Raw genomic sequence first — 19,324 nt, forward strand, 5'->3', positions numbered from 1 at the left:
ACTAAAGTGGGACATTTTTTGGCATTAATGACAAAGATCTGTGGGTAATTTTTTTCAGGTGCAGTTTCTTATAAGAGAATTAAAGACATTTGCAAATGACTTTAAATATCGAATTTCAAATGTATTTATCTGTCATATAATGTTTGGTCGCTAATGTCCTGTGGCTCGTAAAATATAATAATAATAGGATTTGAATATTTTGTATTTGCATGCAGAAAGTTTGTGCTGTTTGCATTTTGTCAAATTAGAGATGCATCAATGCAAAGTTTTTTGTTTCAAAATGTTACAGTAACTATGGCTACAGAAGGAGGATGGGGTTAAACATGTGCTAACCAGGGAAATCATAATGCACATTTGGTTAGAATGATCTGCACAACCTAATCTTCCATGATACATGATTTAGTTTGAGATTCACTGCTTCCTATACTGCCAATACTGTTGCCGTTAGATAACAACAGATTCTAATATTAGTAGACACATTTATATGTTTTAACTTTCCTTTGAGAGATTTTTATGATGTATTCAGCTGAAAAATGTAAAAGATGAATTGTAGGGATGAACAGGGATCTTGTGGAAATGAATAACTTTTTTTTTTTTTACATTTTCATTTTTATTTATCATTGTTGTAGGTCTATGGTACGACGGAGTATTAGGGCCACATTGAGGAAAATAAAATAAATCTGAGATTTTGAGAATAAAGTAATGATAATATGAGAAAAAAAGTCGAAATATTATGAGAATAAAGTCATAATATTAGTAAATATATGTATATTAGTATAGTAGAAGTAATTTTACAAGTTATCTTCTTTTTTTCTCGTAAAGTTATGACTTCATTCTGGTTATATTGCGACTTTTTTCTCGGAAAGTTATGACTTTATTCTGGTAATATTATGACTTTATTCTTGAAATCTCCGTGGAGATCCCTGTGGCCCCTACCTCACTACAAATGTTTTGTGGCTCCAGACAGATTTGTTTTTGGTTTTTTTCTTGCCTAAAATGGCTCTTTTGATAGTAAAGGTTGCTGACCTCTGATCTAAAGGTTAAATCAACTTCTTTTAAATTTTTTTTTTTTAAAGAATGAAGGTGACAATAACTAACACTGCATGTTGTGCAAGTTACAACTACTTTTTGGCTGCTGTACAGTACAGTACAGTACAGTGCGGTTCAGGTTCAATATCTGATGTGTGCTGCAGCGCCCTCATCTGGCTGTGTTGCAGCACTGCATCTGTGGTGGTCTGAGTTGAACCGACCTAACATGAAGACAGAGGAGGAGACAGAGCAGCGGATTAACAGCAACAAGACAATCACACAGCGGGCTTTATGTGTATAATAACATCATTCTCTGAAGAGGACGGAAACTGGCCTCCTGGTAAGAGAAAGTCGTTGTCATCATGCGTCATGTTGGCTTTGTCCGTCCTAGCTCACTAGCTAACGTGAAGGTAACGTGATAGCCTTGTATCTCTCAGTGGTGTGGAGGACAAACCAAACTCCGTACAAAAATGTGTCTATTTAGCGTTGCCTTATGTATTATTGGCAAAATACCGGGAAAAAAACAGAAGAAGACTTTTGACAAACTATTGGGGATTGATACTCCATTCGGCATGGATATAATATTATAAAAAGCTGTAATTTTGACAAAATGCCAGTAAGCATACTTTGTTTGGACTGGTGAGAATAGTGATCAGCTGTAACTAAGCTAGCTAACGTGAAGGTAACGTGAGCCCAGGCTCTCTCAGTAGTGTGGAGGACACACCAAACTCCATACAAAAATGTGTCTATTTAGCGTTGCCTTATTTATTATTGGCAAAATACCGGAAAAGAAAACAGAAGAAGACTTTTGACTAACTATCAGGTATTGATACTCTATTCGGCATGAATATATTATTATAAAAAGCTGTAATTTTGACATAATTTCAGAAAAGCATACTTTGTTTGGACTGGTGAGAACAGTAAGCAGCTGTAACTCAGCTAGCTAACGTTAGCTGCAGCTGTTGTAGTCACTATGACATTAGGCTGTTTTTGTGGAGGTTACTTCCTATATTCAGTATTTACTACATTATTATTATTACATACATACAGTTACATTAACTACCACATTTTGTTAATGTAGTTCTCACTGTTCAGTACAAGGACATCAGGCAGGTTAGCTCGCATGCTAACCTCGCCTACCAAACAGCTGGCTACACCATTAGCCGTTTGGTTTTAAACATGTGACTTAGTAGTATAACGTTTGTTAAAGGCGGATATGTGGCAGTCAGTGTTTTGTTGTTATGCTGGCTCTTTAGTCATCAGTAGCTGCAGACTGTCATGAGTGAATAGAAGCTGCAGGATATGTCAGTGAGTGTCACAGCCTGAGAGACAACAACAACAACACATGATAGATGTAACTCACACTCTGCTTTTTATTTACTCCTCTACTTCATGTTTTTTTGTTTTTTTATATTTATCTTTTGATATTGCAATATATTGTTATTTATAGTTTTTTATTTGTTTGTTTGTTTTATTGACACACCAAACATTAATTACTTCTTTATTGTTTTCTTCCACTGCATGCATGTTCTTTTTAAATATCTATATATTGTAATTTGCTTAATGAATTGTGTATATATATGTATATGTATGTTTTTGTTTTTATTTTGTTCTTTTTTTTATTTTTATTTACTATTGAATTGAAGCTTTGGCAATATTAATATGACAGTCATGCCAATAAAGCAAATTGAATTGAATTGAATTGAATTGAGTGAGCAGCATGAGCAGTAAACATCATTAGTTTGTTAACTCCTTCCAGTTCATCCTCCTCTGCATTGTTGAAATCTGTCTTTCTTCTTTTGTCCTCCTTGATATGACTTTGAAATATGTATCAACATCCTATACACCTAATGACTAGCTTGTAATTTTGGTAATCATACAGAGGCACAGGGTTGGCCCCCTCTAAGCTCCATCAAGATTCAAGATTCAAGCCCTTTATTGTCATTGTGTAGTACAACGAAATTAGATTGTGACAATCCCATAGGTGCTAATGAAAAGATAATACAATAAAAAAAGAGATAGTGCAATATAAATATAAAAAATATTAAAGATAGTACAATATAAAATATAAAAATACAATATGCATATTGATGAGATGACAGTTTTGCCAGATTATAGCACAAAGTGTCCGTCAGATAATTATATAAGTATTGCACAGCATCATATAATTATTGCACAGAGTGATCAGCATGTTATTGCACATATCCGTAACAGTAGATTTACAGTATTTACATTGCAACAGTGACCAACGTGTTATTGCACATTTACATTGCATGTGTTCAACTCAGACAGAGGAGACGTCAGAGTTCAGGAGGTTTATGGCAGTTGGGAAAAAGTTGTTTTTAAGTCTGTTCATCGATGCTGAATTAATGCAAACAGGTTTGACAGCTGACAGTCTGCCAGTCTGAGCAGAAACCAATTATCAGGCCCTGCTTTTCCATGAAAACCAACATGCAGGTTCCTTTTCCTTTATCTGAAACCAAAGCATCATGGCTCGTTGCTTTTTGCAGCATTCGCTGGGATGACTCTGGCTTCTATTGGAACTAATGGATAAAAGCTAATCAATCGACAAGATGACCTGACACACTAATTATCTACAGATCTTCACAGGCTTTTTCCATCATGAATTTTACACATAATGCACAAATCCTTAAATTATAAATGACATGTGGCTCATGTCAATAATTCATCTGCCCTCACAGTCTGGTACCCTTGTTTCAGGATAATGCTTTCTGGCAGATTCTGCTCCATTGGTGTAAGAAATCTGAGGATCCCATTTTTGCAGCCTTAATTTAGGGAAGCTTATAGTTTTGATCATGATAAATACAATGAACAATAATTATTCTTTTCTTTTTTTGTACAGGGTGCTCAGAGTCTTTGTCAGCCACTCAGGGTGAGCATTACTGCTTCACTTCATCATCACACAGCACCACTGAAGCAAGGCAAGGTCAGTGTCGGCGTGAAGAACCTTGTTGACTACTGCGGTGGCGGGGCAGGAGAACACAGCTCAGGAAGATGGCATCACCCTTTGTGCCTGTCCCTATGCCGTTGGACAGAGCCTTGACGGGAGGTAGCAGCAAGCTCAGGCGGCCACAGCGAGCTTCATCACTAGGCAGCGTCTCCAGCGCCTCTGCTGGGGAGGACCATGGAAGAGGATTAGGTCCTCGGCGCCACTCCCGCTGCATGGACAGAGGCAGCCGGAGCAGGACACCACCACCCCCCCAGAGCCCTGTGACACGAGCCAGGGTGAACGGGACTCTGGAGCCCTCCATAGAGTACTCTAGCTGTCCCCACTCTATATCTGATCCTTCTGGGAGCCAGCACAGTGAGGAGAGGCCTATTACCCCCACTGTGCTGGGGTATGAGGTCATGGAGGAGAGGGCCAAGTTCACGGTATGAAACCAGAGAATCCGCTTATCATGACAACCTTTTTGAACTTGTGGCACAACTAAGCTAAGCTGAGCTAAGTGCTCTGAGTTTAAAATGCTACATTATTGAGCCTGTATTGACATGTAGGTTGGCAGCATGTAACCTATTTATCAGTTTGCCTAGAGTTATAGTGACAGGACTACACTTTAACAAAGGGGACACACATGCTCACTGAGGACAAGCATACAGCATGATGCATACTAGAGTCTAATGTCAACATTTACTTAGCACACAGACATTTATTAATTGGCTACAAATCATCTAAAAGCACTTAGCAAAAGACAACAACTCTTATACCTTTGCAGTCATAAACTAGGCTTTGAGATTGTGTGTGTTGTCTTATCTCTGCTGCAGGTGTTTAAGGTCCTGGTCAGGAAGACTCCAGATGAGAGCTGGGTTGTGTTTCGAAGGTACACAGACTTCTCCAGAATCAACGACAAGGTGTGTTTGGGTGTGTGTTGTATGTACGTATGCACGTTTGTGGTAAAAGTATGTGCAGTCCCAAATCTCACTCCTATCTGATTTTTTATTCTGTGATCATCTGTTTGCAGACACTGTTTTTGGCCATCAAAGTATTGCTTTCAGCATGCTTTCTTTTGTTTTTGAGTGCACGGTGGATGTGATCAGAGCTACACAAAGGAGCCCTCTGTTCCCAAATGGCCAACAGGCCCGAGCCAACTAGGGGAACAGGTCTCTCGTGGTTTCGGAAGGACAGTTTTGTCACAGTTCACAAAAGGGGAAAAATATTAAGCCATGTGATGATACTGTATGAAGAAAAAGAGCTTACAACAAAAAGATGATGGTTAGAAAGCTGCAGTAAACAAGCAAAACTCATTTTTACAGGCTCGTAAAATATTGATTAAATCTATTACTGAAATGCAGTAATTCAGACACAGTAACCCCAGGCAAGAAGAATGGAAACATAGGAGACGGGAACACCCTACATTCAACAAGGAGGGAGACAGAGAGGGGGGTGTGGATATCCTTTCCTCCATTCCTGTGGCTTTTCCATAGAGGCAGCTATAATGTCCATGCTATGCTTGATGGTTTTTTGGAAGTTTTTATTGGACTTGACTAGTTGTATTCCACAGAAGACAATGCACAAATGTGTACCATGATACACAAATATTTTGACTATCCACAAAAATGTATTGTTTATTTGTATCCTGTAAAGTCATACCCACAAAAATACAGAGCAATTTGCAAATACGAATAACTTACTCTGTAAACACTATTTGTTCGGGTGTTTTTGTCCAATTCGTAGCAGATCTGTAGAAAAAAAATCCACATATTGAGGTGCAGTTACTAGTTACACCAGAAGGTGGCGCCATTTCCTCTCATGAGCTGACAGAACACACTGTAGGCTACTGGAAGAAGGCTAAAACTATCTATCCAGTCTATCCAGCATCCGGATCAGGAGACAACCGGAGACAACCGCCTGGCAATTGGACAAAAGTCTTCAAACAAACAGGAGGGAAGTCAGAAATGTCACGTGGCCCACAAACTGTCAGGAAGCAATGTATTTTTGTGGATAATGAAATATTTGTGGATCATGGTACACATTTGTGGATTGTCTTCTGTGGCTTACAACTAATAAAGTCCAATAAAAACGTCCATATTTTTCCGTGCATGCACTGTAGTTGTAGAGGCCTCATTGGTCATACATTTAACTGGCTGCAAATGTTTCAGCATCAGGTGCATCAATCAATGTGGCACATAAGAACAAACACTTGGATGATATTCTTTTGTGCAATTAGCTAGAAGTATTGCAAAACAGTTATTTAAGAGAATGTGCCTTCTGCGTACAAAGCCAAACATTCACATGTAATTAAGATAAACGACAGCTGTCTGGCATGGAACACATGATAAGGTTTTCAACATGCAGGATCTCATGTCAGCGGTGTGGCTGGCAGCAAGCATTGCACAGTATGAGTAGTAGTTTGGATCTCAGCCAACATTGCTTTAGCATATGTTTACACACATGGCTCGCACACCAACCTGCAGCACCTGCTGCTGAGCAAACTTACGTCAGAGCCTGTTATCAATACAATATCTCTCAACGCTGACTACATGCAAAGAAAAATCTCTTTGTCTTAACATATATACATCTGTTTTGAGGATTTAGTAAATCACCAAGCAATGTTTACGTTAGGAGAAGTAAAGGCAGAGATGGAGAATAGGCATGATTAACTTTGAAGGTTCCAGTTGAGGCAGTCCGCACAGGACAATGAACAGAGGAGGCAGGTCAAGAAGTTTATGCAACAAAGGCATTTGGCATGTTTTTCCACTTGAAATGCACACAACAATAATTTGAACTGAAAGTACTAACTACAGTACAGAGTAAATGGACAGCCCTAGTTCTTATTAAACTGCTCATTTTTGAATTGAGTTAATTTATAATATTGTGACAAGTAACTTTGAGTTTTCATGTCAAACATTCCACATAAATACTGAGCAGTGCTTTCAGAAGGTTATCAATAGAGGCAATGCATGTTTTTTTTCTGAGCTCCCATGACCGTGGGAACAGTCCCGTTCTTGTAAACGCGATATCTCCGGAACGCTTGGAGGGAATTTCATTACATCTGGCGCAAACATCCACTTGGACTTAAGGATGAACTGATTAGAATTTTGTTGCCAAAGGTCACTGTGACCTCACACCTCGCCATAACTCAAGAATTAATATGCTAATTATGACAATTTCACAGAAATGTCTAACAGGATAAAATGATGAAGTGATGACATTTTTGACAGACGTGAACGTAAACTGCAACTTGAGTAGTTGCCAGAAGCATGCAACCGCATGGCGGTAATTCTAGTTTTCTTTAATATTTTTGTGTAAAGATGTGATAACTCCTCCTCCTGTGTTAGACACTGAAACGCAACGTTGTGTACATCTTATTTGCTGTTGAGTACCGTCTCTTCACTCATGCATTCAATGGGAAAAAAACGGTGGTAGAGGCACACCGAGTGGTACGTGTAGCAAAATATCTGCCAAGCTGATATTATTTGCTGCTATTAGCTGTTTTTTCACAGATCTATGCATCGGTCAAGCTCTACTTGACAGCAGTACGGCACCGGCACAGTGCGGCTTGCTTTACACAACTCTATGAACGCACCAGTACACATAAGCAGACATAAGAAAGAAAGAAAGAAAGAAGATATTTGAAGCTTATTTCAACACAATAGAAGTTTATTCATTTTGCAATTATGGAACACCTGTCTACTACAGATATACATATGTATTTTATATTCTATACAACTTGTGCATTATTATATCTTGGATTCTAATATTTTACTTTCCTTCTATACATACAGTATTTGTATGAGCATTGTTGGAGGAAGCCTGAGAACTAAGAACATTGCCAACGGCTGCTTCTTGACAATTGTTGTGCATTAGTCAATAAAGACTTGAAACGTGAAACTTGAATCTTGTTTTAGCCGAACTGAGCTAATGAAGAAAAAATTATGAATGAAATTGTGACCTTAGAATTAAAGTTTGTATGGAATGTGTGTATTTGTGACATCCTTACAATGTTGTTATTTAGTGAGGGATGCAGATTGGAGGACTGCAGACTTGCTTCACTACTTATTTGATCAGAGCATGTAATGCAGAAGTAGAGTGTGATTGCTTCAGGGATTGCATGTACTATTTCCCTTGGTCTTTGCCACTTTTGTCTCTGCGTTATGTCCATGCATTTCAATAACCTCATATTGTCTAACACTGAATATTATTCTTTCACTGTGACGACTGTAACTGTATGAGAGAGACCATGTGATACTCATGTCTTACTCTGTCTGTGTTTGTTTGTGTTAGCTGAAGGAGATGTTTCCAGGCTTCCGCCTCGCGCTGCCTCCTAAGCGGTGGTTCAAAGACAACTATGACACCGACTTCCTGGAAGACAGACAGTTGGGACTACAGGCCTTTTTGCAAAACCTGGTTGCACACAAGGACATTGCCAACTGGTATGTGACATGATTATGCAGCGATTCTTATGTTTACATGGAATTATTCAGCGTTTTTGTGTAAACTATGTGCTTTGCAAAGTTGTCACTTGATAGTTGATGATTCCTACTTTTTATTTACTTTTCTTTTTGTGTGTGTTACTGAGCACAGTAGTCTGTTCAAAAACAACAACCATGCACATACATTCATGTCACACCATTTGTTCTCCTTGACAGCATGGCAGTGAGAGAGTTTCTGTGTCTGGATGACCCACCTGGGCCTTTTGATAGTCTGGAGGAGAGCAGAGTAAGTGTGCATATACATGTGAAAGTATGTGTGCTCATGCACTGTGTTTGTGCTGCTATCCATGTCACTTCAAGGGCTTTTAAAGAGGACCTGTTATGCTTTTGTGCTTTTTCCCTTTCTTTTAGTGTGTTATATAGTTTTGTAGTGCATGTAAAAGGTCTGCAAAGTTTCAAAGTCCACGCCAAAGTGAGTTACTCTACCCCACAGAAACACTGCTCCTGAACTGCATAATACCTGTCTAGTGGCTAGTTTAAAGCCCTCAAACAAAATTAGTTGGAGCAGAGCTGGAGCATGGCCCAAAATGAAAGTATGCCCCTGAAACTAAGTAGGTACTCTATAAAGAGGTAATTTAAGTAGGGCTGGGTATTAAACATTAATATAGTATCCTTGAGAACCGACCAAGTTTGATCCATAGTAGGATGCATAGAAAACATTGTCAAGTAACTAACGTAAACACAAAATGTTTCTTTAGAATCTTGGAGGGATATTTACTAAGCCTGCTGTTGCTGCACCAGGGCAACAAAAGTTCCCACCATTTTTCCATTTAGATTACAGATGTTTAAAAAAAACAACAAACAAAAAAAAGAACTGCAGTTCAGAAGACCGGAAAATACATTAAGTTGGAAGCTTGGGAAATAAAAAGGTAAAACAAATGTTTAGTGGTGCTGAGAGCTCCTGTAAAGTGACCTATATATATTTTAATTTGCTGCAATATCCCTTTCTGCTGTCACTAGTGTTTTCACTTTCTGAGCTATTACAGTTTTTTTCGATTGTTTACACACATTTTCTGAAAGCATGCCTCATACTCTCAAAACTCTACACACAAATCAAAAAACACACACACAATGGGCAAAACCCCTCAATTCTCCTGCAAAATGAAACTTTACATTCAAAACAATGTTATTTCTTCTCAAAATGGTATTTTGTTTTCAAATGACACACACAAACCATCATATGAATAGACATTTATAAGAACCAGTTGAACACTGATGTGCTCAATGTAAAACACTATGATGAATGGAAAACACTTCTTCTCCATTCATCATAATGACTTAGGCCTTTTTTTTGTTCAGTGTTACACTTACTACAGACAGTACATACATAAGTGTGTTGTAAAATATTTTAGAATATTGTTTTTATACTCAGAACACACAAATACACGGTAACAAATATATTTTATTTTCCCCACAAAAACAATGTACACAGTGTACATCCCAACCAACACAAAGTTGCACATACAGTGGTCTACATACAAAACAACAGAAGAATTTACTGTATACAGTTACAGTAAAAAAAACTATGCTGCATCCTCTCTTCTGTTTCGGTCTGGCCACAGCACCTCATCCACATCACAAGCAATGTTTTCCCTGGCCAAGCAGCGGGGGAAATATCGCTTAGCATGTCGAATCCAGCCATGAAAAGCATCAACTGCTATATCTCCACATGCGTCTTCCATAGCTTGGAGAAGGGGTATACGCGTTTGTGGATTTCGGTCATACACTTTCCATCTCCAGGCAGAAAAGAATTCCTCAATAGGATTGAGGAATGGAGAATATGGAGGGAGATAAACAACTAAAAAGCGTGGGTGGGCAGTGAACCAGTTACGAACCAGAGCAGCCCGGTGGAAACTTACGTTGTCCCAAATGACAACGTACCTGAGCTGCTCTGGGCCGTCTATCTGATCTGGTGGAATGAGTGTGTTGTGTAGGGTGTCCAGGAATCTGATCAGATGGGCAGTGTTGTAGGGGCCAAGGGTAGCATGGTGATGGATGACGCCATGGTGGGTAATCGCTGCACACATTGTGATGTTCCCTCCGCGCTGGCCAGGGACTTCAACAATGGCACGCTGGCCGATGATATTCCTTCCCCTCGTTCGTCTTTTTGTGAGGTTGAATCCAACCTCATCAATGAAGATGAACTGGTGCTCCACTGCAGCCACCTCTAGCTCAAGGACTTTCTGAAACAGACATGGAGTGGTCACTATTGTGAAGCACAATCATTATGATTACAATACTGAAATATGTATAATTTATGCAGTGTTGAGAGTATGCATCAATTGTGGGATTGTATAGGACTTACTTGCACATAGTTATATCGCAATTCTTTGACTCTTTCTGAATTGCGTTCAAATGGCACCCTGTAGACCTGCTTCATCCTCAAATTATTTCTGCGCAAGACACGGCCCAGTGTTGATAAGCTTACCCTATCAATATTTTGAAATATCTCATTGTTTTCTATTATTTTTCTTTGTATTTGCCGTAATGTTATGGCGTTATTTTCTAGGACCATGTTCATGATTTCAGTTTCCTGTTCAGGAGACAGAAGACGTTCCCGACCACCTTGTGTTGGTAATCTTTCAGTTCTGCAATACAAATAGTAAAATACTGTAAATACTGTGTAGGAATACATTTCCCAAATACTTGAAACATACTTTATTTTTACAGTCCTACAGAACAGTCCACAGGCAATACTGTACTACTGTACTCATTGAGTACTGTATTGATATGCAGTACTGCAATTTTCTAGTGAGAGTAGATGTCTTACCTATTCTCATTTCGGAAAGTCCGGATGATGGATGCTACAGTGTACCTGCTCAAATTTGGCTGTACTCTTTGCCCAGCCTCCCTCATTGTTAGACCATGGTTGACCACATGGTCAACCAAAGTGGCTCGGATCTCATCAGAGATTACGGTCCTTGGCCTTCCTCGTCCTCGTCCTCGTCCTCGTCCTCGTCCTCGTCCTCGTCCTCGTCCTCGTCCTCCCCGTCCTCCTCCTCTTACTCTCACTCCTCTGGCTCTGGCTCTGCCTCTGTTTCCAATGTTGGCATCCATTGCTCCAAAACAGAAGAGCTCACCTGTTGCCCTTTTATGCTAAAGCTCTGATTGCTAATTGTAACACTGTGTGACAGGTGTTTGCCCATGTGATGAGTCAGTGTGCATAGTAGGGCAATTGACTTTAGAATTTTGAATGACAGTGTGTTCCTTGTGAAAACGAGATTTTCTTCATGAAAATTGGGCCAAATGCAGAGAATTGTGTGTAGTGTTCTGAAAAAAGTGTGTTTTAGAACTGCAATTTGAGTGTAAAGCAGGAATTGTGCTTGTAGTTTAGCAGAATTGGTTCAGGGGGTTGGTGCATGAGTTACATGTTGTGGTCATTGTGTGTCAAGTACCAATATTTGTGTGTAAACAATTGAGAAAAACTGTAAGACTGACCAATCACCATTTTTCTCCCTCTCTCATTCTCACTGTTTGAAGTTAATTAACTAGATTAAACACAGAGGCTTTTAAGAAGCATTGAAGTATCATGTTCAAGTCACTGCCATACCTCAGTCAGGAACCATATGGGCACTGTATTTAAGCGTTTAAAATGATACCCAGTCTTACGTTTTATAGGGATATAAAATAGCTTGATGTCGCGTGAAGGAACTCTCATTTCAGCAGGCAATAAACACATCTCACTTGCTTCTTGACCTGGAAGTGTTTCAGGCGGACCCCCACAGTTTAATCATAGATTTAACACATGGCTTGAGATTCATGTACGGTCTGGTCTTAGGTTTACTTCTTGACGTTTCCTGCATCCAGAGAAGTTGTCCCTGTCTTCTCCTCTGTTGCAAATATTTTTCTCGCTGCCTCCCTGCAGGCGTTCTGTGAGACTCTGGAGGAGAGCAACTATCGTCTCCAGAAGGAGCTGCTAGAGAAGCAGAAGGAGATCACCTCCCTGAAGAAGAGGCTGGAGGAGAGGGAGCAAGCCATCCTGCTACTGGAGAAGCATATCAAGTCAGTAGACGTTGCACAAACACACAGAGATACAATACGAGATGTGGGAATAAGGATTAGACACACATGTAACAAATTACAAACTAAAAATTGCATACACGCAAGTCACATGCGGTTCACACCATGTGCTCCTTCTTAGGCAGAGGACAGTGGTAATTGAGGTCCACACGCAAGATCTCAAATAGCATTAAATGTGGTAACTAGGTCAATACGAACCACCTGGTTGTGTGTGTCTCTCTCTGTGCCAGTGGTGAGTGTGTGAGCCCAGAGTCTCTGTGTGGTCTGTCAGCTCGGGGCAGTGAGAGCAGCGCAGATGCAGATGTGGAGTCGTCTGCTGCAGAGGCTGATCAGGATGTGCCTGACGACACTGGGTAAAAGACACAAACAAACACTATACGCGGTAGTGAATAAGATGTAGGAGTACATGCACACCACAAATGTAGAGACCACACACAACTCATGCAGCCACCTTCTCAAGTAAATCTCACCTCCCCATACTACAATTGTCTCTATTTTACACACAGCAAATGATACCAATGGATATTTTCCTATTTGATGTTCTTCTGCCACGCAAATAGAGCCCAATGTAAATTTTCTGACATTTTTAGGGAGTGGCCCAGGGGTCAAGGGCAAGGTTAAATGGTGAACGTGGAATGCTGCATCAATCATCCTATGGAGCATCCATGCACTGTGACCTTTGCTTATGCAAATACAGCTGTCTTCAAAGGCCGCCCATCACTTTCACATGTGTTTCACACACATCGCCGTGTTAGGTTTCAAGTGTGTTTTCTTCCATTTTACACCTTCACAGTATATTTTCTGGCAAATTCTACTTATGCACTTGTTTTTCTTGGCGCTAAGCTGCTGCTAATGAAACTCCACTAAGATGTTTCCCAGTTAAACCTTTCAGGCGCGTAAAGGGATTAGGCCCCATTAACCACTGGAAGCACTTAATGTGAAACAGATGGAGGCTGTGTAACATGGCAAAAAGGAGCAGATAAAACCTGGAGGCTTCTTACTAAATATGATCACATATGCAAATGTAAAGTATGGGGAATTGAAGGCCTGGATTTCCCTTCAGTTGGGGTAAATAAGACATTGGCTAATTGATTATCTACTGTTGTGAACTTGATTGACAGTCCCTGAGCAGAGTGGACTTTTCCTGCCTCCGGCTCTACTATCTAATCAAATTATATAGGAGGAATTGGCACAAGAAGGCTAATGCATTTAAACCTTGTGCTCTGGTTGGACATGCTATACATGCTTACACAAATTGGCAAATTGTTGTCTCCCAACTGTGTAATGTTTCAGCACCTTATCACAAACTGGTGTCATCTAATCTGAGATTACTGTACAAAAGTTTCACCTCTCATTTTAAAAATAAAACACTAAACTAATCACATTTCCTTTTAATTTATCAGTCTTCCCAAACTATCATCTGCATTGATTTGTTAGTCCTTACCAGAAAATAGTCCCAATTACTACAGATTATGATTACTATTATTATTATTTTCATCATAATCACACCTGTTTGCTTTTTTAAAATGATTTCCCTTCCTTTCTTGTGTTTTTTTGCCCTCACATTTCACAGCAGTGCTGCCCCAATCTGAAAAAAGAGCCCCATAACATGTGAGGTACTTCATACTATATTCCAGCTCAGCAGGCAAACACTATGGCATACTGACTTTTCATATTTTTTCTTCTCAGTAACATGCATCCCAGTGTTAACTATAATGGAGGTGTCCTGTTATGTGGTATCAGGATGTTAAAGCATAGGTTCCTATTATTTTCACGTCTTGTCTTAATACAATTCTCACATGCTATTTGTGCAGTTAATTGTTGCTGTTATTGTCCCTCCTGTCCATACTGGCCGTACATATGACATGTGAGTATTGTATTAAGATTTACTTGAAGAAAATACAAACCTATCTTTTATGTGCCTGTAGTCCTGATGTTTCTCGAGGTTGGGGTCAGTTCACTTCCAGTGCACCAATTCAGGAAAAGATCTTATCCTCTCTTACACATAGTCCCTTGCCCTTAAAGGGAAAATTATGCACCTTTTATGTGGATATCAAATAGAGCTGGGTATCGGTAATATTAGATTTACTGGAGAGTGGCTGTTACGCTTCCGGGACAACGCTGTCCCTGTATCTTCACCGCTAAACTTAAACTCTCCTCCTTAAACGTTCCTATCACTCTCTCTCGGCCTCGGCCTCTGTCCGCTGCATTTCTTCGGCCGTATACTCTGGCTCGAATAAATACGAGTAAATACACTGTAAAATGTATCCTCGTCCATCACATCGACTGCACTCATATTTTGGGATGCCACTTTCACAGTTTGCAATACAAGCAAAGAGAACAAGGTAGTTCCGTTTTTGAACAGCATCTAGAGCGTGCCCCCTAGCTACCCGGAGAACTACGTCACTGTCACGTCAAATGACGGCCTTGGATGCAGGAAGAACAACAGATTTTCATCTTTCTCGGGTCATTATTGCAAACACTGAGGAATTTATTGCTTCAATTGACTACATTTACCATGTACACTGATTGGACATCCACATAAAAGGTGCAGAATTTTCCCTTTAAACTACGACGGCTGAATAGAGACAAACCTTAAAAGAAAGGTGTTTTTAACTTGAGGGTTCTTGTTATTTATAAGAATAGGGGTGCAGGCCACAAAATATATTTTCAAAAAGACACTCAAGTGAAGTGAAGTATTATTCCCAGTTTTTGAATTGATTGTCCTGAAAATGATTTGTCCCCAACCGTGACGTGTATTCATTGTATTGCAATGTCCTGTGCTCTGTAAACCTTTTGGCTGTGCCACACTGCTCCCCTGCATCATATGTGACTAACACACGCTGTTAGCACTTCTATGTTACATGGTGATGTGTGCTCACTACGTGGGCATTGTAGGTTGTTGGATTTCAGGTCTTCCTCCTTCCTCTCCCCATCTGGTGTCTTGACACACAGGGGAAATCTCTTTTATTAAAGGCAGAATGAGTAGGATTTTCCTAAAAAATAATGTATAGACACCTACAAAAACAATCCCTCTCAGCCATAACTTATGACCCACTAGAAGTGTGCGACGATGTCTGTATCTACTGAGACCCTGCCCTCTGCCTGCACTTTCTCTTTTCTTTTCATTTTGCTGTGTTCAGGATGTTTCTGGGCATCGACCTTCATATAAACGTAGTGGCCAGGCGCCTGATATTAAGCGCACATCCAAAAGGAAGCTACAAAAATGCACACAGGGCCGGAAAAAATTAATATAGCGAGGCAAAACGCCAAACGAACAAAGCTCTTTCCAGAACGAGGGTGAATGTGGGGTCGGCTTTCACCCGCTGGCGAGCACCCTAACCCTCGTTGAGCCAGGGAGGAGGGGCCAACTGTAAACGTTGTTTACAAACCGCAACCGACAAATCCTACTCATTCTGCCTTTAAATCAGCCTGTGCAAAACAGGTTATAACATCTGTTTGAAAGTTTGAAAACTACTCTGACAAAATAATCTATAGCAATAAATCTTAAAAAAAGAATGTCAGGTAGTAATTTATTCAACAAGTGAGTCACAAATTGTTTGGAGTTCTGATACTGTATACATACCTTTCTCCATTATTTGTCAAGCAGTGTGAGATGGGAGAGAGTCGGAAGTAAAACCTGTCTTCCTGCTGTGTTTTCAGTGGAACTGTAACTGTAACTTGCTGGTGTTGTGGCATTAATAACATCTCCCTACAGTATGTCTCTCCTTCCACAAGGATGGCTCACAAGTAGGCTGTCTCTCCTCTACAGTTCATTTCCTCTTGGATCCTCTCAGTCTGTGTGGCTTTATGTTGTCTGAGGTGTACAACTCTCACATTGCATATAATTTGATTTGAGTGGGTCAAATGCTGAATGTGTTTCCTCTGCTGTGACCTCCCTCTCTCTAGTGGCAGGTGTGAGGTCCAGCCAGTGCGATCCTCTGCCTGTTGGTGTGGGCCGTCACTCAGCACCTCTCCTCCGGTCATCCAGGTCACGCAGCTTTACCACCAGAAGCTGGAACAAAAGCAATGAACACTGGTCCTCCTCTTCTCCTTTTCCTCCATCTCCTCCTCCCCTACTAGACCACTCCACAGTCCTTATGTTTGAGCGCTATTTCATACCCTTTGTTTGTTTATCATCTTTATCATTCCTTCCTCCCACCACAACTTGCATTTCCCCTTTCCACCTCCCAGATTGTAACCGCTGTTTCAACTTCCAGTCTTGGAGATGGATCTGGAGTAGCCTTTATCTCAAGATCTGTGTATGAATTAAAAGGGAACAGATTTATATTGCAACAGCCTGTTTCACTTATATATCCCCCTATACGATGGGTCATGGGATATTTTTTCTGGCCCAGACAGACGAATTTCTGAAGACCTTGTACAACTTGTGCAAGATATGAACTATATATTGAATTACATGGCTACACTTGTCAAAACCTAAGTGGATCTGTCTTAAACTGTGTTGGAATTTCTCAGTCGTCCTTGTTCACTTTTGAACCTCGTACGGCAGCCGCTAGATTGGATCAACTTGATCTTGCGGTCACAAAGCCAAAGTTTGGCTTCTTGACCAAAAAAAAATAAATAACTTGAAGATGACCGTGACAATCGACAGAAAACCCGAACCATCATCTCATTAGTTTCTGCAGATGTACATTGCCTTATTGCTCATTACTTGTGACAAGAGGCCCTCCTCTCAAACCAGAAAAACAACACCCCCATGTGGCTATAGAAATTAAAAAAAGAAAAGTCTGGATAAATTAAATGTCTTAGAATACACATTGGTAACCGGGTGGGTATCACCGAGGATTGATAACTTTGTTTGCAGGAACTTCCATGTCATTGCTTTGTACTGCCATTCACTCTCATTGAGGCTATAGACAGATCTTAAGAAACTTCAACTTCAGTTTGCATCTAAAAGCCTAGATTCCCTCATGTTTTAGTGCCATGCGTGATTTATACTATCTGTACTGTGCTCTACCGAGACAGAGCCAAGGAAATATGGCCTATTGTTGCTTTTTGAGGAATGTAATGTACACTATCAGTTTGCTTTTAGACATTGATTATGCCAATTTAAGTGAAGTCCATAAATATTTACAACATTAAACCTCTTGTAGCACCTTTCCTCAAGGTCTACCTAGATACTGTAATGTGGGTATTAATAAAGGATCAGTTCAACTATTTTACAAAAAAACAAAACATGTTCTACTTACCCCTGCTGGCGTGTGGCCATACAGATAGTTTTGGTTTTATCTGCTGAAGATTTTAAAGGTTCTATATACAGGATTCAGAGTATTAATATAGCAGCAAACAACTATTTGCAATCTAAAGATATACACAGATCCAGGGAAATACCGGAAGTAAACAAGTCACCATTACTGTGGTGGCGACTCTTTACTATATGCGCTCGCTTGAATGCAAGCTGTCCTAAGAAGTGTACAATTTTCTACTTTTACGTTTATTTTCTATGTAACGTTAGTCTTAAAAGCAATGTCTTGGAGTTTGGGAATAACCTGAGAACATAGCGTTAGCCTAACATGGTGCAACAAGTAACGTCAAGATAACACCACTTAGCTCGCGTTGCTAACGTTAGTGGGCTAAAGACACAGTCTAGGGGCTGCGGTGGTCCAACAGAATGAATGAATTTAATCAACTAACTGGCGTTATTGTGAAATATAACGTTGGTTGTTCTAACTAGGGCAACCTAATGACCACAGAGTAAACCTCATTCGATCAGCATCACAAACACAACATGTACTGTACAAAGTGTCCGCTAACCATGGTGACTCTCAGCCGAATGCGTCGTGGTTGAAAACATAAACAGAACATGTAGGTGTCCTCGTAAAAGCTTTCAATTTGACTTTAATCAATTTTAAATACATACTCATCTGAGTAAGTACATACTCTATGTTTATTATTTATGCCAACCATTTACTGAAAGCACCACGGGCAACCACAGACGAATTTCGCTGAAAGTCAACAGTTAACACAAACACTGAGTCACTATGACTTGCCACCGCAGTAATAGCGGTGCCGCTACAGTAGAGGGTGGAGCACACAAAGCGGTTGCGAATTCGTCTATAGTGGATTATTGTCTACCTGAGTAGAGAATGAAATCGCTCTCCCTTCGTGTGTGTTGTAATCCGAGCTTCTCTCTGCTTTGTTGACATAGCCGGGCCGGCCGTGTGTGCCACTTGGAAAGCTATTGGCCACCACTCTGCAATACGCTCATGTGGCGGTTACTGCTGATAACGCCATCGCGGCCCACAGCGTTGTCACAAAAGCGTAGCACCCACCCTCCCAGGTAAACACTGTTAGCTCTTTCAGCGCTGTTGCCGTTGTTCGCACTGTTCGTGCTGTTGGCACCGTTAGCTGCTAGCCGCCGGCTCAGCCGTCTCCATGTTGAGCTGTGTGGAGGCAATAGATATGCTCTGGATTCCATATTGAGCACCTTTAAGATATCCTTCTAAGATTTCTTCCTCTATCTTGATACAATTAGGTGAATGGAATTTTGTTTGTGGTGCTCAAATTATTGGAAAATGACATGAAAAACTCAACAGTAATCCACAGACACAACCACTATCAGTGGAACCACCATAATTCCTCTTGAAAGGGCCATCTGGGGGTAACATCCTGAATATCTCTGACCTTCATTGTAGGTTGGAAGCAGATGTTTCAGAGCCACATATCTCAAAATCTCTTCACATGAAACCAAAACTGTCTGTAGTGGTAGAGACGCATAAGAGTAGGCGAGAACGCTTTGTGTAATTTGGGTGAACTAACCTTTTAAGGAACTCGATCACTCGATTTTAAGACCTCAGCT

The 19,324-nt window shown here is 40.3% G+C and overlaps 1 protein-coding gene across 4 annotated transcripts; it reads left to right on the forward strand.

Annotated features, from left to right (window-relative positions):
* Positions 1 to 1,218: 1,218 nt before the first annotated feature.
* Positions 1,219 to 17,276, forward strand: snx16 (sorting nexin 16). 4 transcript variants are annotated; one of them, XR_012592255.1, is made up of 10 exons: positions 1,219 to 1,369; positions 3,893 to 4,422; positions 4,813 to 4,899; positions 8,273 to 8,421; positions 8,638 to 8,707; positions 12,347 to 12,483; positions 12,732 to 12,854; positions 14,075 to 14,117; positions 14,316 to 14,368; positions 16,411 to 16,547. XR_012592255.1 is itself a non-coding variant. In XM_074622736.1 (9 exons), the coding sequence occupies exons 2-8, from the start codon at positions 4,045 to 4,047 to the stop codon at positions 14,091 to 14,093; spliced, it is 963 nt and encodes a 320-aa protein (XP_074478837.1). In that variant the 5' UTR covers positions 1,219 to 1,369; positions 3,893 to 4,044; the 3' UTR covers positions 14,094 to 14,117; positions 16,411 to 17,276. The 4 variants fall into 4 exon arrangements, 3 of the variants coding, with proteins under 3 accessions (XP_074478837.1, XP_074478838.1, XP_074478836.1); XM_074622736.1 differs by lacking the exon at positions 14,316 to 14,368 and having other exon boundaries at positions 16,411 to 17,276; XM_074622737.1 differs by lacking the exon at positions 14,316 to 14,368 and having other exon boundaries at positions 14,075 to 14,112; positions 16,411 to 17,276.
* Positions 17,277 to 19,324: the final 2,048 nt, after the last annotated feature.

This window comes from Sebastes fasciatus, chromosome 21 (genome assembly GCF_043250625.1).
Source record: "Sebastes fasciatus isolate fSebFas1 chromosome 21, fSebFas1.pri, whole genome shotgun sequence".
NCBI classification, from domain to species: domain Eukaryota; kingdom Metazoa; phylum Chordata; class Actinopteri; order Perciformes; family Sebastidae; genus Sebastes; species Sebastes fasciatus.

Coding starts and splice junctions, on each gene's coding strand:
- snx16 (XM_074622735.1), top strand. CDS start 4,045: ATGGCATCACCCTTTGTGCCTGTCCCTATGCCGTTGGACAGAGCCTTG. Junction 4,423..4,812: donor AGGAGAGGGCCAAGTTCACG/GTATGAAACCAG, acceptor TCTCTGCTGCAG/GTGTTTAAGGTCCTGGTCAG. Junction 8,422..8,637: donor CACAAGGACATTGCCAACTG/GTATGTGACATG, acceptor TCTCCTTGACAG/CATGGCAGTGAGAGAGTTTC.